Source organism: Notothenia rossii (assembly GCF_949606895.1).
Source record: "Notothenia rossii genome assembly, chromosome: 7".
Classification (NCBI taxonomy): Eukaryota; Metazoa; Chordata; class Actinopteri; order Perciformes; family Nototheniidae; genus Notothenia; species Notothenia rossii.
Genome location: NC_136905.1, coordinates 73,959,543 through 73,975,583, shown reverse-complemented (window position 1 = coordinate 73,975,583; position 16,041 = coordinate 73,959,543). Strand labels below are relative to the sequence as shown.

The 16,041-nt window shown below is 39.6% G+C and overlaps 1 protein-coding gene across 2 annotated transcripts in view; it reads left to right on the top strand.

Moving 5' to 3' along the window:
* The window catches only part of stxbp6 (syntaxin binding protein 6 (amisyn)), a 66,254-nt gene extending 50,538 nt beyond the window's left edge, over positions 1 to 15,716 (top strand). The window contains exons 3-7 of one of the 2 annotated variants that reach the window (XM_079693033.1): positions 3,615 to 3,745; positions 3,913 to 4,078; positions 7,249 to 7,347; positions 12,612 to 12,769; positions 14,276 to 15,716. In XM_079693033.1, the coding sequence (XP_079549159.1) occupies positions 3,615 to 3,745; positions 3,913 to 4,078; positions 7,249 to 7,347; positions 12,612 to 12,769; positions 14,276 to 14,299 (578 nt within the window). In that variant the 3' untranslated portion in view covers positions 14,300 to 15,716. The remainder of the gene's footprint in view (positions 1 to 3,614; positions 3,746 to 3,912; positions 4,079 to 7,248; positions 7,348 to 12,611; positions 12,770 to 14,275) is intronic. The other variant, XM_079693032.1, reaches the window with a different exon arrangement.
* The last annotated feature ends 325 nt before the right edge of the window (positions 15,717 to 16,041 follow it).

Genomic DNA, 16,041 nt, shown 5'->3' with positions numbered 1-16,041 from the left:
TGATAATATTTCCTTTTTAAAGAAAGCTGATCCTGAGAAGGTTTCCTCTGTGATGTCAGCAGCCTGTGATTAGTACAGTACCAGTTTTCTTTCAGGCAGCATTGCCAAGCACAACAAGGGACTGATCCCCTGGAGGAAGTGAGAGCATGTCACCATCAGAGCCTGAGAAAGAAGAAGGACGGGAAGCTTTTCCATGGCCTTCCTCTGACAGCCCACATGGAAACAATGGCTCTGGCAGCCCCTCAGTGGTTGTACAGTGTTTGCTCATTCACTTCAGTTTATTATGCTTTTACATTGTGTTTAGGGTGTGATTGAGATTATTATGTTTGCTTTGTAAAAGTGAAACAAGTCAGGAGAGCTGGTTAAAATCCACTTTCACATTTGACTTCAGTTCATGTACAGGGAGGGATCTTTTTATTTTTTATCTATTTAGTGTGTACAAGAGGTCAAGCCCAGTGAACTTTGAGTCTTAACACACAAATTAAAGAGCTTCTCAGCATTATGACCACTTGTATTATGCCGTAAGTATACATGTTGAAGTGAGTGTCTTTGATAATAGTTCAAAGATAGTTCCCTTCTTCTTTTACTCACCCATCTCTTAAGTGTTTGTAACCAGTCTTCTCCGCACATCTGATAGTACGTGGTTTGTTTACCTGGCGATACGAAAAGTGCACATTTGATGCTCGCGTGCCATTAGGACAGAGTGACACTCAAGTCATCTGACATCACTGTTGATAAGGAATAACTCCTATACTTCAACTTGACCTTAAATTAAATTGAATTATCAATTAATGTCAGACAATTTGTGTGACGAGCAGTGACCACTAATGAGGCAACAGGATAATACACATTTTTAGAACAGTACACCGGACCTATTGCATATCAAGTATTGATAACGCGAGTAATGATAATCGGTAAAAAACGCTTTTTGTCATCAGTGGTTGTCTTTCTTATTGACATTGTGTTGCCCTTAAAGTATTTATCTTTATACATGTTTTCTCCAAACTCAGTGTCACTCATTGGTTGAAATATCATGAGAGAAGTTTTCTCCTGACTTGCTGTTTCAATAAAGCCAACCCCTCTAACTTTCTGTTATTGTTTAATATGCAGGGAAGAAACTCAGACAAGGTGGGAATCCCCAGCTGAAGGTGAAATTGATTTTAGAGACTCAAAAGTGTCTGGCAGTTTAATTAAGACCTCTGTGTTGACGTGTTGTCGATTCAGCCCCAGGGCTTTGAGACGCCAGTTTTCTTTTATTCGTTCACTGACACATTTTAGCATTCAGGTGTCGGTGTATAATAACGTTGAGGAATAGCCAAACAGCGTAACCAGTTTAATACTGAATATTCTGTAAATTCTTCTCAATACTTCATGTAGTTTGTGATTCACATGTTTTATGCCATTTCTCCAATGTTATCTCTCAATATAATCCTGCAGTTAGGCTCACAGACCAGTTTAAGCCACACACGTATTCATACTCATCTTTTTCTTTCAAATTTGTTATTGCTATTTTATGATATTGTTTTGAGAAATCAAATGACGTCAGGCATTGCTAATGAAGAAAAAGAGTTCCTACCCAATTGTACATTTCTGGTAGGATATGATGAAGGCGCGAGAAGAGAAATGGTTTCTAGTTGAAATCAAACTGTACTCAGCTACCATTCCTCCACTTATCAAACGAAAGCAATAAGGCCTTATCTTTACTCCATCAGTTTTGGGAAAGTAGTGGTTCTGTGCTGTAGTATATCATTTGTCATTATTGTAGCTCAGAAAAAGTATTCTTGCTCGCTGCAAATTGGAGGACCTTCGTTTCGAGACTCATTCCCTTCAGCTCACCGGTTCATTACATCCAGCTGTCGTCCTTCTTTTGAAAATTGTATCTATAGTTTCTATCAGGTCTGTGTGTGAACCCAGACGGATCCGATCATTCACTTACTCCTGTCAGGATGTTGACGGTGTGATTGAGTAAAAATAAATATAAAGGAAAAGATTAGAAAGAGATGACGGCTGTCTGTATTCTATCTGTTCCACTAAGCAACCTTAGGTCGGCACCTTAAGTATTAACAGCAGCTGTATAAATGGATACACAAACATATCCAAACATCCCTCCTCTCAGGGGAATGTGCTTACTGAATGTATCACCTAGGGTAACATCCAGCCCTACCTTTATTTTTTAAATCAAATAAGGAGTGCTAGATTTTATTTAGAAAAGAAACCTGAACAGAATGTAAGATGGAAACAGCCGCCAGGAGTTGTTTTGAGATGAGAAGCAGAGTGAAGAGCACCAGCAGTGAAAGTGACCCCAACATTTCCATCTTTCTGAGATGACACAATGGCAAATGTGGGAAAGCGGAAGCAAAGGCTCCCTAGTGGGGTTAAAAAAGCAACAAAGGAAGATGTTACCCCTGAGAAGTACAAAGAGTTTCCGTCTCCAGCCACACACACATCACGTGGTCCAGAGACATGATGGAACCATGATATCAAGGGGAAAGGGAAGTGAAGGTTTTTTAATGCTGAGGCGAGTGAAGCCAAGCTAAGGACAATCATGATGTCATCGGACAGGAGGTGAAAAAGTCATTTTGGCTTTTTGGTGTAATTTCCTTTAGCATTTTCATTGTTATCATTATTATAGTCAAATGTGGACAGTTTTTCTTGCTGGTATGTGAATTCAATTGTTTCAGCTTTTATATTATATTCAGGCAACATCCAGATTATTTTTTCTGGATCGTAAAAAAACATTATGTTCCCTTGTTGTTGTACAACGAAGCATAATTTAAACTACACCAACTGCTAAAACTCAAATACCTAATCATACAGTAGCTGTGAAGGAAGTGCATTGTAATGCCATTGTGAGGATATGTAATCATTATGTTCTTAGTCTCTTGTGACTTGATTGAAATGTAATACCTCTCTGCTTGAACGCAATGCAATGTGTTACCTGTTTGTATTTAGTCAGCAGAGCACTAGAATAAATATATCACTTCTTTTCTTTTGTAATGCCTGTTGTAAAATGCCATTATATGTGTTTTTACTGTATTTATTCCTAAAAGGTCTTTTAATTTGTTTTGTAAAGCACTTTGAATTGTCGCGTACAGAAAAGTGCTATATAAATAAACTTGCCTTGCCTTGCCTTCTTTTAATAGAAATGTGTTGTGACCAGCACAATGTCTGCTTTGACAGGAACACTATATCCAACTATTATACTCTTAAAACCAGTAGCATGATGGAACACTGTTCTCTATGTATGTGTATTACTTTGTCAGGATAGATATCAAGTCTAGTGCATGTTAATAGGGTTTGTCTGTTCATAGTTATGCTGTGTTTCCTGCACAGGGAATGTTATCAGTCTTTGTTGCTGTTGGCTCCAAAAGTGAAATGTCCAGGGTTTTACTCGTGCCTTTGTTTCTCCCGCCAACAGAAGCAAGCTTGAACTTACTTAACTCTTTAATATTCCTTATCTTCCGACCTGAACTGGACTGTTTTATCCTTATCCAAAGCTTCTCTAACTATATCATCAACATCAGGGCCACAAGTCAAACTCTAACCTTATATTCAGGAATTGAATGTTGCAGTCAAAACTTATCTGTTGCGTTTTTCTTGTTTTGTTTCCACAGTGACTAATAAGAAACCCTCCTGCGTGTCCATCACTAAGGTGAAGCAGTTCCAAGGATCTTCTGCTTTCGCAAAAAGGTCACAGTGGACCATCGACCAGCTACGGCAGGTCAACGGCATCGACTCCAATAAAGTATGTCATTTATAGTGCCTTTCAACCGCTATTAATGCAGTTAATATCGCTATGAGTTACGCTACTTATTGCTGATGCAACATACTTCTTGTGTCCTGCTTTCAACGTTTCTTTTCAATGACTTCCCCCACTCATCTGTCCCCCATGTCTCCCTCTTTCTTTCTAAGGACTGTCCAGAGTTTGACCTGGTGTTCGAGAATGCTTTTGATCAGTGGGTTGCTTGCTCAGCAGGAGAGAAGTGCACCTTCATCCAAATCCTTCACCACACCTGCCAGCGCTACAGCTCCGCACAGAAACCAGATTTCGTCAACTGTCAGTCCAAACTTTTGGGGGGTAAGACAGTTAAAATAACAACAACAACTGCTAACTGTCCTCTGGTAATATTCCTGCTCAGAACACAGTGGCTCTGCTTTGCCAGACTCACTGTCATACTGTGCTGTAAGCCAGTTTGAATCTGATTTATGTATGAGGACAACCAGCACCTGGTGTTCATGAAAATGCATGCTTATTCCTCGTACACAGCATCTGTTGAGCACTCTGCTGAAGTGAGGTCAACGAGGATGTCCACGAACATTCATCAGCTGTGACTCAAAGCATCTAACACAGATCAACTGGTTTCCAGCCCATTGAAATACTCAATACAGCACTAAACAATAACTTCCCCTAATTGATGTGATGTTGACACGTTACATTGTGTGCTTGACGTGTGCAGTTTATTATTATTATGATTGGTTTCAACCCTTCAAACTAATCACAGTAAAATCTCTAACAGACAAGCGAAAACTAACCTCCCACTTAAAAATCATATTAAATTCATGCCCAATTAATAGGTGAAGACGGGCTGACCAAACAAGTTAGAGCACAATTCCCAAATGTTACAAATTGTACATCCAAAACTGTGTAATTGTTTATTTCCTTGCTGCAATTTTTGTGTTTGTTGCACAGGAGGGTGGGGGTGGGGGTGCTGGTTTATAGTTTCCTCTACAGGGAATCGCAGTAGGGAACTCAGCATCCCGAGCGGTGTAATCAGATATTGATCTGTTTACCCCCCAACCCTCATCTTTAAACAACATTCAACCATGAGGAATTATTTATGGACCACATTGCCAAACCGTCTCCTGCTACGTGCTCGTCTGCCCCACATAATACAAGAGGCAATTACCAGATAGATATTTAAAAAAAAAAGTTCATTCATGTTTCAAATAGAGTTTCTTTAAAAACTAATATATAAAATCACTCATAAGTAGGATGCTCCAATCGCCAATTTTGGGGCCGATCGCCGGAATCAGTATCGGCCGATCCGATCGAGTGGGTGGGGGCTAGGGGGATCTTCCATTTAAAGTGATGTTTAAAACTCAGCTAATGGGGCTCATTCACTGGCACTTCCTCAAGCAACAACCAACATAATTATACAAGTTTACATTAACTTTGGATAATAACACGGGAGAAATGAGCGGAAGCGCTCTCTTTTCCTCTCTCCCTCTCTCTCTCTCTCCTGACAGCCCGTCAGCATCTCATGCAGCTCACTCATCCAGTAATGAGTGACCCGACAGTGAAGAATAAACATATTTATAACTAGTTTAGCTTGTTCCAGAGGTAGATAAAATAACTAAGTGTGTTAGGTCTAACTCTCAGTGTGTGTTTTGCTCCGCTCACCGTTCCGTCACAGCGGGTGGAGCTGCAGGATTTCTGCTTCACACACGTTGCATACCGCTATTTTACTGTCTTTTTTGGACACCTTAAAAGACTGCCAGACTGGTGAGCTTGATTTGCCGCGCACAGAGAAAAGTGTCATGTATTTTACGTCATGTGATCGGCTCTCCCGATCGAAAATTATAGAGAGCACCGATCGATCGGCAGAGAGTGAATATCAGCTGATATCGATCGGCGGCGGATCGATCGGAGCATCCCTACTCATAAGTTATATCGAACTTCCTTTGTTACTTTACTCTGCGTTTGTGTGCGCATACTATGCAATGATTGACGATAAAGCTATGTGTTGTTATGTTTCCTTGACCTCCCTCCTACTCTGAAAACCATCTCTGTGTTTAACATATTTAAACAGACTCTGATGCATATTGTATGTGTAGGTGTTAGGGTAGTGGTCTCCCAGAGAGCTAGGAACACAGTGGTCTTTAGCATAGGATGGATTATAGAGTGCCACCACATGCCTCCAGTATTTCTGAAAATTACACTTGGACTTCCTGTAGCATAATTCTGTACTTAAAATAGCCAACCCTCTGGTTTTGTAGAATCAGCTCCAGTATTTTAGAGCCGTTGACAACATGCTGTAAGTCCATCTGGCTGATGGTCTGATAATGAACTCCTGGCTCTAAGAGAGTAGAGGATAGTGTCTGATAGACTAAAAAATTGACAGGTCAGCGGTACATTGTGACAGGAGGAAGAGAGAGGATGCCAGCCCGCTGCCAACTCTGTCCACCCCAGTTTAAGTCTCACACCAGTGCAAAACAAAAATCACGACGCTGCTCAGGTGTGGGACCATAACTGTGGGCGACTCTTATCTGCAGAATCCTCTGGGATGGCAGCCTCCAGAATGACGAAAAGGTAGACCGTGTATATAACAAGAATTGTGTGCTATCGACACCATTATGAAGTACCCTAGAGGGGACAGCAGGGTTTGCCATTAAAGATGGGGAGCATAAAAATTGTGAACATGATATTAGTTGTCAGTTTCTCTATGTGTGGGAGATATGTCATGACAATGCCATCAGCAGTCTGTCAGCTTAATCTTGCCCTGTTTCCCCATGCTGGTTGTAACTAAATGAGGTCCTGTCGATTGTGAGTACAAAATTGAGACGGCAGCAATATTATCCTTTCATTACATCCGTGTGTTTACATTTAATCAGAGGGTGTCATCTCAAGTCTCATAAGGTCACATTTATGATGGAGCCAAAAAGGCACCTGATGAATGAATTGAAGATTTTGGAAGTGTTGATATTCTGATGTAAACAGTATAATTAACACTTAAGATTAAGATGTCTTCGTGAACAGTTTCCTCGGTGAGGGGATACTTTAAACTTCTCTCGAAGCTGTCTAGATGTACAGGCCCATGTATTTAAACCTTGATGGGGCATGTAATTGGTCCAGAAATAAAAGCAGCTAGTTTGCTAATTGCCTTGTTATCAGTGCCAACTTGGGCTGCTGCCCACACTGTAAGACCCTTTTATACCCTTATTTTGACTTGAGCTTCTCCAGCTGTTCTAAATGAACAGTTAAATATGTGAAATAAGTAAATCCTTTTTTTCACTTAGCGTTTTGCAAACCTGTCTCCTAGTGGTTTAAACTAAATGTACATTTTATTATTAGGGAGGATGGATGAATAATCAAACATTAACCAGTTTTATATTATTTTTGACAACTGAAGACACTTAACTTGTGATTTAACATTTCAAAAACAGTAACCCTTCTTGACTCATTTTAAAATGATATCATGTTTTGAACATCAAAACTGACTGTGATGTTTTGATATTTTCCCATCACAGAAGACCAAACTGTAGATTCAGTCATTTTCCGTTGCAAGGTCTATTTCAAAAGAAAGAGGAAAGCATTTGTTGCACACAACGGTCATCTACTAAGACAAGGTAAGCCGGTGGTACAGTATGCAAAAGTACTGGGACCACTGTAAATTAAAAAAAGGTTTTACCCCCCACTAATACGTTTTGAGTTCATAAATAAATAAACAAAAAAGAAGTTTCTTTGTTAAACATGTGTATCCCCAACTAACAAATGATAGAACTAATAGAAGTACGTTAATGTTTATAGGAGACGACATTATCTTACAGCGAGCAAATAAAAAGCAAAAGAACAACCTTCATTTTATATAAAGTAGTCTCAAACAGTTGGAATATATTAAAAAATTCATTCCACAAATGACCCCAAAGTTGAATTTACATTTTTATAAAAACCTTTCTGCTACCTTCTGAACTGAGAGCTCTCCTCTTGGCTCTTGAGGGAATGAACTCTCCTCTGTTGCCATTTATAGACATATACTGTATTTAACAGAGCTTTCCTCCCCATGTCACTGTTTGTACTGTATGTCACTGTGGGGGCTGACTACATACTGATAGGGATTTTAAAGAAATATCCAAATGTTCTGGGAGTTATGTTCACGGCCCTTGCCCCTCTCCGTCAGACTGTGCCGAGTCACTGACTAACACTGAGGTAACTCACAGAACGTATGAAGGCAGTACAGTGATGAATTGCTTCTTCCCTAATGCTTTCCATAGTATTTTTTACTTTTCTACATAATTTCATACATTAACATTTAAGCTTGTAAGACTTTAATGACCGACATTAAGGCTATTTGATTATTATTATTATTATTATTATTACATTATATGATGCTGACATTTATCTGCTGATTAAATGCACAGAGAAGGCTGCTTGCATGAATAAGGGAAATGAGTAGCTATTTTTCAGCTACACTAGTCAGTATCTAAATGGCTCTGTGGCACATTCAGTACAGAATGTTCCATGTTCCTCCCCATTGGTGTTATTTGTGCTTTTGAACCAGCATGACAGTGACTAAACTAAATAACAACTGAGCAAGCAAGGTCAAGAATTATCCCGTCATGAAATAATGTCAGCAGTTGACTAATCTCCTTGCTTTCCTCTGAGTGGTTAACAAAGAGGGTTTCAGGCTAAACATCCACCTCAGTCCAAAGTACATGCAAGTACCTGTACAGTAGGACACATAAATACGTTCATAAAAAAATAATTAAATGTAGTTAAAGCAAGGGTCTAACACAATCAGACAAATTCATTGTGATTTATAATAGGATCATTTGAACCTGTGTACTGAATCGCACATTTTAAATAACTATTGACTTTGTGTTGGTTCTAATTGAACATGTGACTGACCGATGGTTGTAGTATGATGAAGAAGGCATATTCACACGGGTTTATAAGGTACATTTTTCACGGGGAGGGAGTGGTATCGGAAAAAGAGGGAAGTGTTTTAATGGCTATATCATTTTGTAAGAACATACAGAATCGGGTACTGCCCTGTATAAAAAGTTTGGGAGTGACCATTAAAAAGGAGGGAAGAGGGAATGAATCATATGTAGAGTTTCTGCTGTAAGATGTGGAGAAAAGTGATTGGATAAAAGGCTTTAGAGATTGAACAGGTGTCTGTCAGGAGTGCCAGAGAGTCGCCCCTTCCTGGTTGAACCTCTGCTATAGTTTCATTATGCGGCTGTGGATAATGTCAAGATTTGCATGAATGAAACGGCAGCGGGGGGTTATCTTGCAGTAGGAGCCCCATAGCGCTGTCTTTAGGCCCTTACTGTATGATGTCCATTCCATTAGCCATTTTTTGATTGTCACATTTTATAGTTTATTAAATTGTCAAATAGGAACATACTGTAGGTATTTTGTTTCTTTTTGTAAACTCTCCTTTCTTGTTTTCAATATACAGGAAACTGACACTTGCAAAATAGTGCATTTACTCACAACATATTCTGTAAAGATACATTTAAATATATTACTTTGATACTGCTCAGCTATTCCTTACACACTTCCTTACTTGGGTTTTACAGCTGGCCGTCCTATACTTTTTAATAACACCTAGAAGCAGGAGGAAAGGTTTTATGTTTATTTAGGTAAAACAAATCTTAATTTTGGAACAGCAACATTTGAAATAATTCTATATCAATACATTTTCCCTAAATTAAACCATACATTTGTATCTTCAATAAAACACATGTCTGTAAAGTACAGTTGACTATCCATATAAATCAAATTGATTAATTATTTTGCCTATTTTGCCTCTTTGTTCTCTGTTGTCTCCTAATTGGCAAAGGGAAAAGTAAGTGATTGAAATGTCTCATAATAGCAAACACTTTGAAAACAAGGTCATGGTTGAAAATAACAGAAATGACTGAGTACTTGAGTCAAGAGGCTCTTTATATGGAGTTACAGAACTTAGAGAAATCCTTGACAGAATCCTTCATAAGTTCTTTGGATGAATAGCGGCAGCCTCAAGCCCTCTGGTAATATCAGAATGATAAGGAGAGTGTTTGATGTTACTTATTGAAGTGCAGATAAGTGTGTGCTCGCGAATACTTAAAAGAAATGATTGTGCGACTCTCTCTCTCCCTTCCTACACCCACAGCGTTATCCTAGCACACTGATAATATGATGTCTGCCAAATGAAAAATGTTAAAGCCACTGCTGCATCATTTTATATGAATGGATCTCTTTGTGTTATTAAGTTGAATCTAATTAACCCAATATGCCTTATGGCTGTCGGCACCTTGAGAAGTTTATCTGACATGCTCCCGTTGATAACCATCAATTCTTTTCTTATTTCCAAAGCTGCCTGTTATCCGAGCTGGAAAAGGAAGGGTTAACTTTGAACGATCTCTCCCCTTCCTTGTTATGTTCGTCTTTGCACATAGTTTCTATTTTCTGGAAAATGTTGTTGCCAGAAAACAACTTGTTCAGTCTCCATTGTTAAAGAAACCCTGGCTTGACATAATATCATGGGGTATAGCAACACAATTCCTCCTGCATTGTTGAGCGAGGCGTGCCATGGATGTACTAGGATTGGCCTGTACTGTTCTATAGCTTATTCCAAATCCACAATGTAAGATGCCAAGATCATCACAAAAAGCCTCTGTTTGAGATCTACCTTTGCAACATCGGGGTCCTGCATCATTCAAATGACTGTAATAAATAATAATAAAGCCCCTCTGTAACATAAAAGAACTGCTGTTATCCCCACTGATAACATAAGCGCTAAGGCTCCCAGCGCTGGCACCACATAACATAATGTACTCCTACACTTTTCATTCTGCTCCTGATGCTGCAGCCCCTTCATGCTTCTCAAGAATGTCTCCACCCTGTGTTTTACTGTAATTACGTTCTCCACTGGGGGAGCCCACGCTGCAGCCCACCCCTCGTCTTTGGAGAAGAGAGGGAATGAGAAAGACCAGACCAGAGAGAGGAAGAATTGTGTGCATGAAATGAAAGGGAGATGTTCTCTGAGTGGATGGTGTGGAGGGGCTGTCAGAGGGTTATATTGAAGATGATGGTAGAATCACTCCCTGGGCTCTTCCGAGGAGGAGAGGATTAAGAGGAATCCCTCTGAAGGTGAAAAGGTCTGATCCTTTCTAGTGAGGACCTAAAGTTTTCCAGTGAAAGTGTTTCTTTTCCTAAATAGAAGGAATGTGTTTTAAGCCTATGTAAACCAGAATCCACTTTTGCTCCTGTCTGCCATCCACTGAACATACAGTAAAACACTTTCTATAGAGAAGTAACTCATACAACCCCATGTACAAAAAAGTATAACCTTCATGTTGTAGCCGTGGACTGTTAAGTTCTTGTTTGCCGCTGTAGACAGATACAATATAAACCTTTTAACCACATGAAAAAATAAATCCTGACGGGTTTGAAGCTTTTATGTTACGGGTCCAGATGTGGGATGTGGGATGCATTCTGTAGTTATTTGACTTTAATCCCTTGGAACTTGACCATAAAAAAAGCCTTGTGCTTGTGTTTCCTCCTTTCTATCCTTTTTGTTATTCGTAGCTGTGGGGATGAACAACGACACATCCATCTGTGTGTGCAGCCCAGGTGTGTCTCTACGTAAACAGCTCTGACTTTATCAAATGAACTTGTGTTGAAGCAACAGCAGCTGCTCGGGCTATCATTACACCCACTGCAGTCGAGTCGTCCCAATTATCTGTCACTCAGCCTACCTGCCTTCATGCCACGGGACACACACTCACTGTGTAGCAGTTTCCTGTGGGAGCAGATAGAATGAGGCTTGTCAAGTCTTAATACAGTCGCTACCTTCTCCCTCCGTCTGTTCCTTCTCCTCTAACTCATTTACTGTATATCCAGGGATATAGACCTTGGAAAATCGAATCTAGCTTTTCCTTCTGCTGGGTGTTTGCTGTGTTTTTCTTTATTATTATTATTCACTTTTTAAAGTTAGCTACAGAGTAAAGAGTGAATGTTCCTTGAGGGGCTGGGATGGTCCTCACTAAATCAATTCCCTAAATATAAAAAAAGGCAAAATAATAATAATTGTAGTGTTACATTCTAAACCCTGAGGTGGCGCAACAACGTTTTATAAAAAAAAAGGCTTGTCAGGACCTTGCTACCACAGATGGAAATGTTTGGTCAATGAAAAGTAGCAGTTCACAAGAACAATAGGTGACGCATTTAAAACAAAGGCCATTTTTTTCCAATACTGGCCTGGTGCATGTGACAGATTATACCCCACTTGAACAATACAACTGTATTGCCGACAAAAAGAAAGCAGCAGAAATATGTGCTGCTCAAATAGCGTAGCACATAACAGCATCACTTCCGATGTGCTGTAGATTAATAAGTTGTCAGCGGAAACATCCGCAGGGCTAACGCTGCTATAGAAAGATGTGTTCTCACTCTTATATCCAGCACTGGGTCTCCGGGGCTGCCCATGCAGCCAAGCACATCTCCTCTCTTTATTAGTTCAGAGGAGAGTAACCGCAGAGCTGACAGCACAGGTTCAACATTGAGGAAAAGCAATGCAGGATGTCATAACGAATAAAATGCTGTGTTGCCGTTGCGTACTTTGAAGTTTGAAAAGGTTAATTTCACTTGATCTTTCCCTGAAGTAAATCAACTTTGAAGGAAAGCCATTAGCCAACTTCCCACGTTGCACCTGGTGGAAGCCATTCACTTTCTGTCTTCTACCATTAACACTAATGCTCGAGGTCACTGATTCAACTCCATGCATCTAATGTCACAGGTTAATTTGTTGTCTACTTCATGTTATTATTCAACAGATGATTCACAATTTGTCCTTTCTCTCCTTCTCTTGTGTGCCTCTCTTCCGTCCGGCTGTTATCTGCAGGTAACAGCATACTGCACTCGGCTGCGGACAGTGTGACGAGTGCCGTACAGAAGGCGAGTCAGGCTCTGAACGAGCGCGGCGAGCGATTAGGCCGGGCGGAGGAGAGGACCGCGGACATGATGAACAGTGCTGAACAGTTCTCTGTTACTGCACAGAAGGTGAGGAAATATGTTAGCAAGACGCATTACAATTCATAACCTCAGGGTAGGCTTGCTTTAATGCAGCGCGTTGAAATTCTGAATTAGTTATGGAATGTTTTGGAACATCTAGTAAAAATGTTAAAGTCATTATTAATTCAGCCAAAAGAATACATATTACTTCAACCTGAGGATATTTGTAAGAGTTGCCTCATAGTGACTTCAGCTTTCTCTGCTCGGGGAAACATAATAATCTTTTTCTTCTTCTCATTAACTCCGTTTGGTAGTGGGGGCTCCCTCATCCTCCATCCATCCCACATCTCTTGTTTGTCATGAAAACTAATTGCATGCTCTATAATGACGCTATTAGCATAATCTCCTTTTTTCCCCCCTGCAAAACAAACGAAAAAATGGTTAGCTTTGTAACGAGTGCACCTGATAGCGATCATCATAACTGTCTCTTTAATAGCACGCAGTATATCACACAACCCTGGGTTTGCAGTCATGTTGTGAATGGAGAGCCTTCACTGAGACATGTGCCATTTAAAGTGGAATATCAATAACTTTAGTAGAGCTATCCATTGCCTATTTTGAACACGCTGCTGGTATAATTGAAAGACATTTGCCTTACAAGGCCCTCAGACTGCTCAGAGACGAGCTTTCCCGCCGCGATGAATTTCTGAAACTGTGATAAGCAAAGAAAAAGAACCCGACTCTGGTTGTTTCTGTAGAAAATGAGTGTAGAACCGCCATGAAGAATGACTCATTTTCCGCCATTTCTCATTTCATTTTATGCCATTAGCTTTTATATTTGTTTTGTGTTATGATGTATCATTCGTTTGGCACACTATTATCAAGTCTCAGAGCTCTGCATGTCTGAAGCAAAGGCAGAAAGGCCTTACAGATGGATAAAGAAGTGGTGGAATCAACAGCTTTTTTTTTACCTCTTTGAATGGCTTTAACATCCTACTGCATGCGTTGTAAGAATCTTGAAATTATGTGTCTGCAGCTTCATCTCGCCACACTGCTCAGTTTAAAAAAGACCCTTCTTTTCTGTCTGCTGCTCTACTGCCCCCACTTGTTCAACTAGCACATTACAGTTCTTCTTTTTCCATGGCAACATCCCCCATGCTGTAGTCTGTGTGTGTGCATGTGTGTGTATTCCTTCCTCACGTCAACACCCCATAGCTTTGTATTCGATTTGTTTCCTTGGTCATCTCTCTAACGAGCCTCCAGCCAAGCCATTAGGGCCCTTGTTAATGAGATGAATTCAGTTGCCTTGTCATTGCCTGAATAGAAAAACACCATAACCAGCGTCATTATAAACCCCCCCTAACAGCTTGCTCTGTGTGTGGAAGTATTCTAATTAAGTCAGATCTATACTGTACCACATTTTACTGTGCTTACTTTTCCCTGCATTACATCTACACTACCTTTGCTTTCTATAGCTGGGTAGCATTTTGCCAATAAGATTATACAAATTCTCATTGTATTATCCCCCAACCCCCACCCTAATTTGTTCTACAGCTTGCCATGAAGCACAAGTGTTAGACCACTGCCAAAACCAACTGGTCACCAATTGCCAGTCGCTGTACAGGAGAAGGATTCCAGATTTTATTATTTTTTAATAGATTTAATATGATTACTATTTGTTAACAATGTTAACATTTTAATGTTTTGGGTTGTTGAATTCTGATACATCATCTGACGGCGACACATCTCGCTGGGGGGAGGAACAGAGGTAACCAACGCTACTTCGGACTGTCAGCCGAATGTTTCGTGCGCCTGTTTGCCAAATGTATTCACAAGATTATGACAGTCTTAACCACGGCCAATCAAAACACTTCCCCTCTTCATATGCTCACACACTCCTGTGACAGTCAACATGCATCATTATCAGCAATCACTCAAAGACCAGGAACAGCTTGTATCGCTGGGTATTAATTGGTGAGAATTATTTATGAGCACTGCAGTGATTATGCAGCCGCTGTCATTGGTTTGTGACTGGATTGGTTGACTGTGAACACACAAAACATATATAAAAAACACATGCATACCTGAAGAATTTCTTATCTGATGCTTAGGTTGTAAGCAGGTAAATAATTTGACGATGCATTAGGTAGGATGTGATGTCAGGTAGAAGGAATAATCACATCTGTGGAGAAAAAGAACTCCAGCCTGAACAACCAAAAAATCCCAAAGTATTTATTTTCAACAATGTTTTATTCTCTTTCGTCGACATTCGGACATTGCAGTCTTTTTGCTCTGTTTTGCTCTCAATCATTTCAAAATGTATCACAACAGTATTAGTCCAAATGTTTTCAACATATTATTTCATAAACTGCACATGACACGGCTTGGATGGGTTTGTGTCTATAACAATAAATGACAACAGTGAAATAGTGAAGTCCTCTGTCTACCATTCCAAAACAACCAAAACTACATGTAATAAAGTTCCTAACCTATTTGGGAGTGTACTTGAAGAACTCGGTCTTGAAAAAAGCTTTTTTTAATTATAATAATTTATGTTGAATTCAGTAAACCAGCTTCTGCATTGTATAAAGCAACATAAGGAATATCTTCTAGTACTATTATCTAGGTGTCTGTGGAGCTAATTGGTCCTATTACCATAGGGTCTTATGAATGACTCTTGGCTGTATTTCAACTTTAATCATTCAGTAGTCATTTCTTTATCTATTTTTTATAATTTGGGTCGGTTAATAAAAAGCTGATAGATAACGGTCAAAATGTCTCAAATAGCAGCAGCAGCAGTGTGTAGTAGTTTATTTGTTGTCAGTGCTCTCACGCTAACGGTAACCTTGGCTTTCTCACTTGCAAGATACTGCCCTCACAATCGAGATGTATTTGATTTCTTTTCTGAATATTTTATCATTCTGTTGGTGTGCTTTTGTTCCTCTCAAACACTTTGGATGTTTATTATTTGATAAAATAAATATTTTATAATGTTGTCAGTGTCTTTTTTTTTTATAACCAGCGCTCACATTTCCATAACATAATGGAATCAGACGCTGTACCTTTTATTTTGTTGGGTTTCTTTGTGGTTGTTGTTGCATTTTGTGTGTTTCATGCATGGATTTTCTCTTGTCATGAACAACAAGCTGCCAAAACCTTAACGTGTCTAAAGGCTCGTTTTCTCTGTCTGATGTAGTCTCACGTCATGCTTAAACAATACTCATATCCCAGTGATTCATTCTCTATACTGTTTATTGTGTAATAAAGTCAGATGCCCAATCCAAATACAATGGTTCGTTATTAGTGCTGTTTGCTTTGAA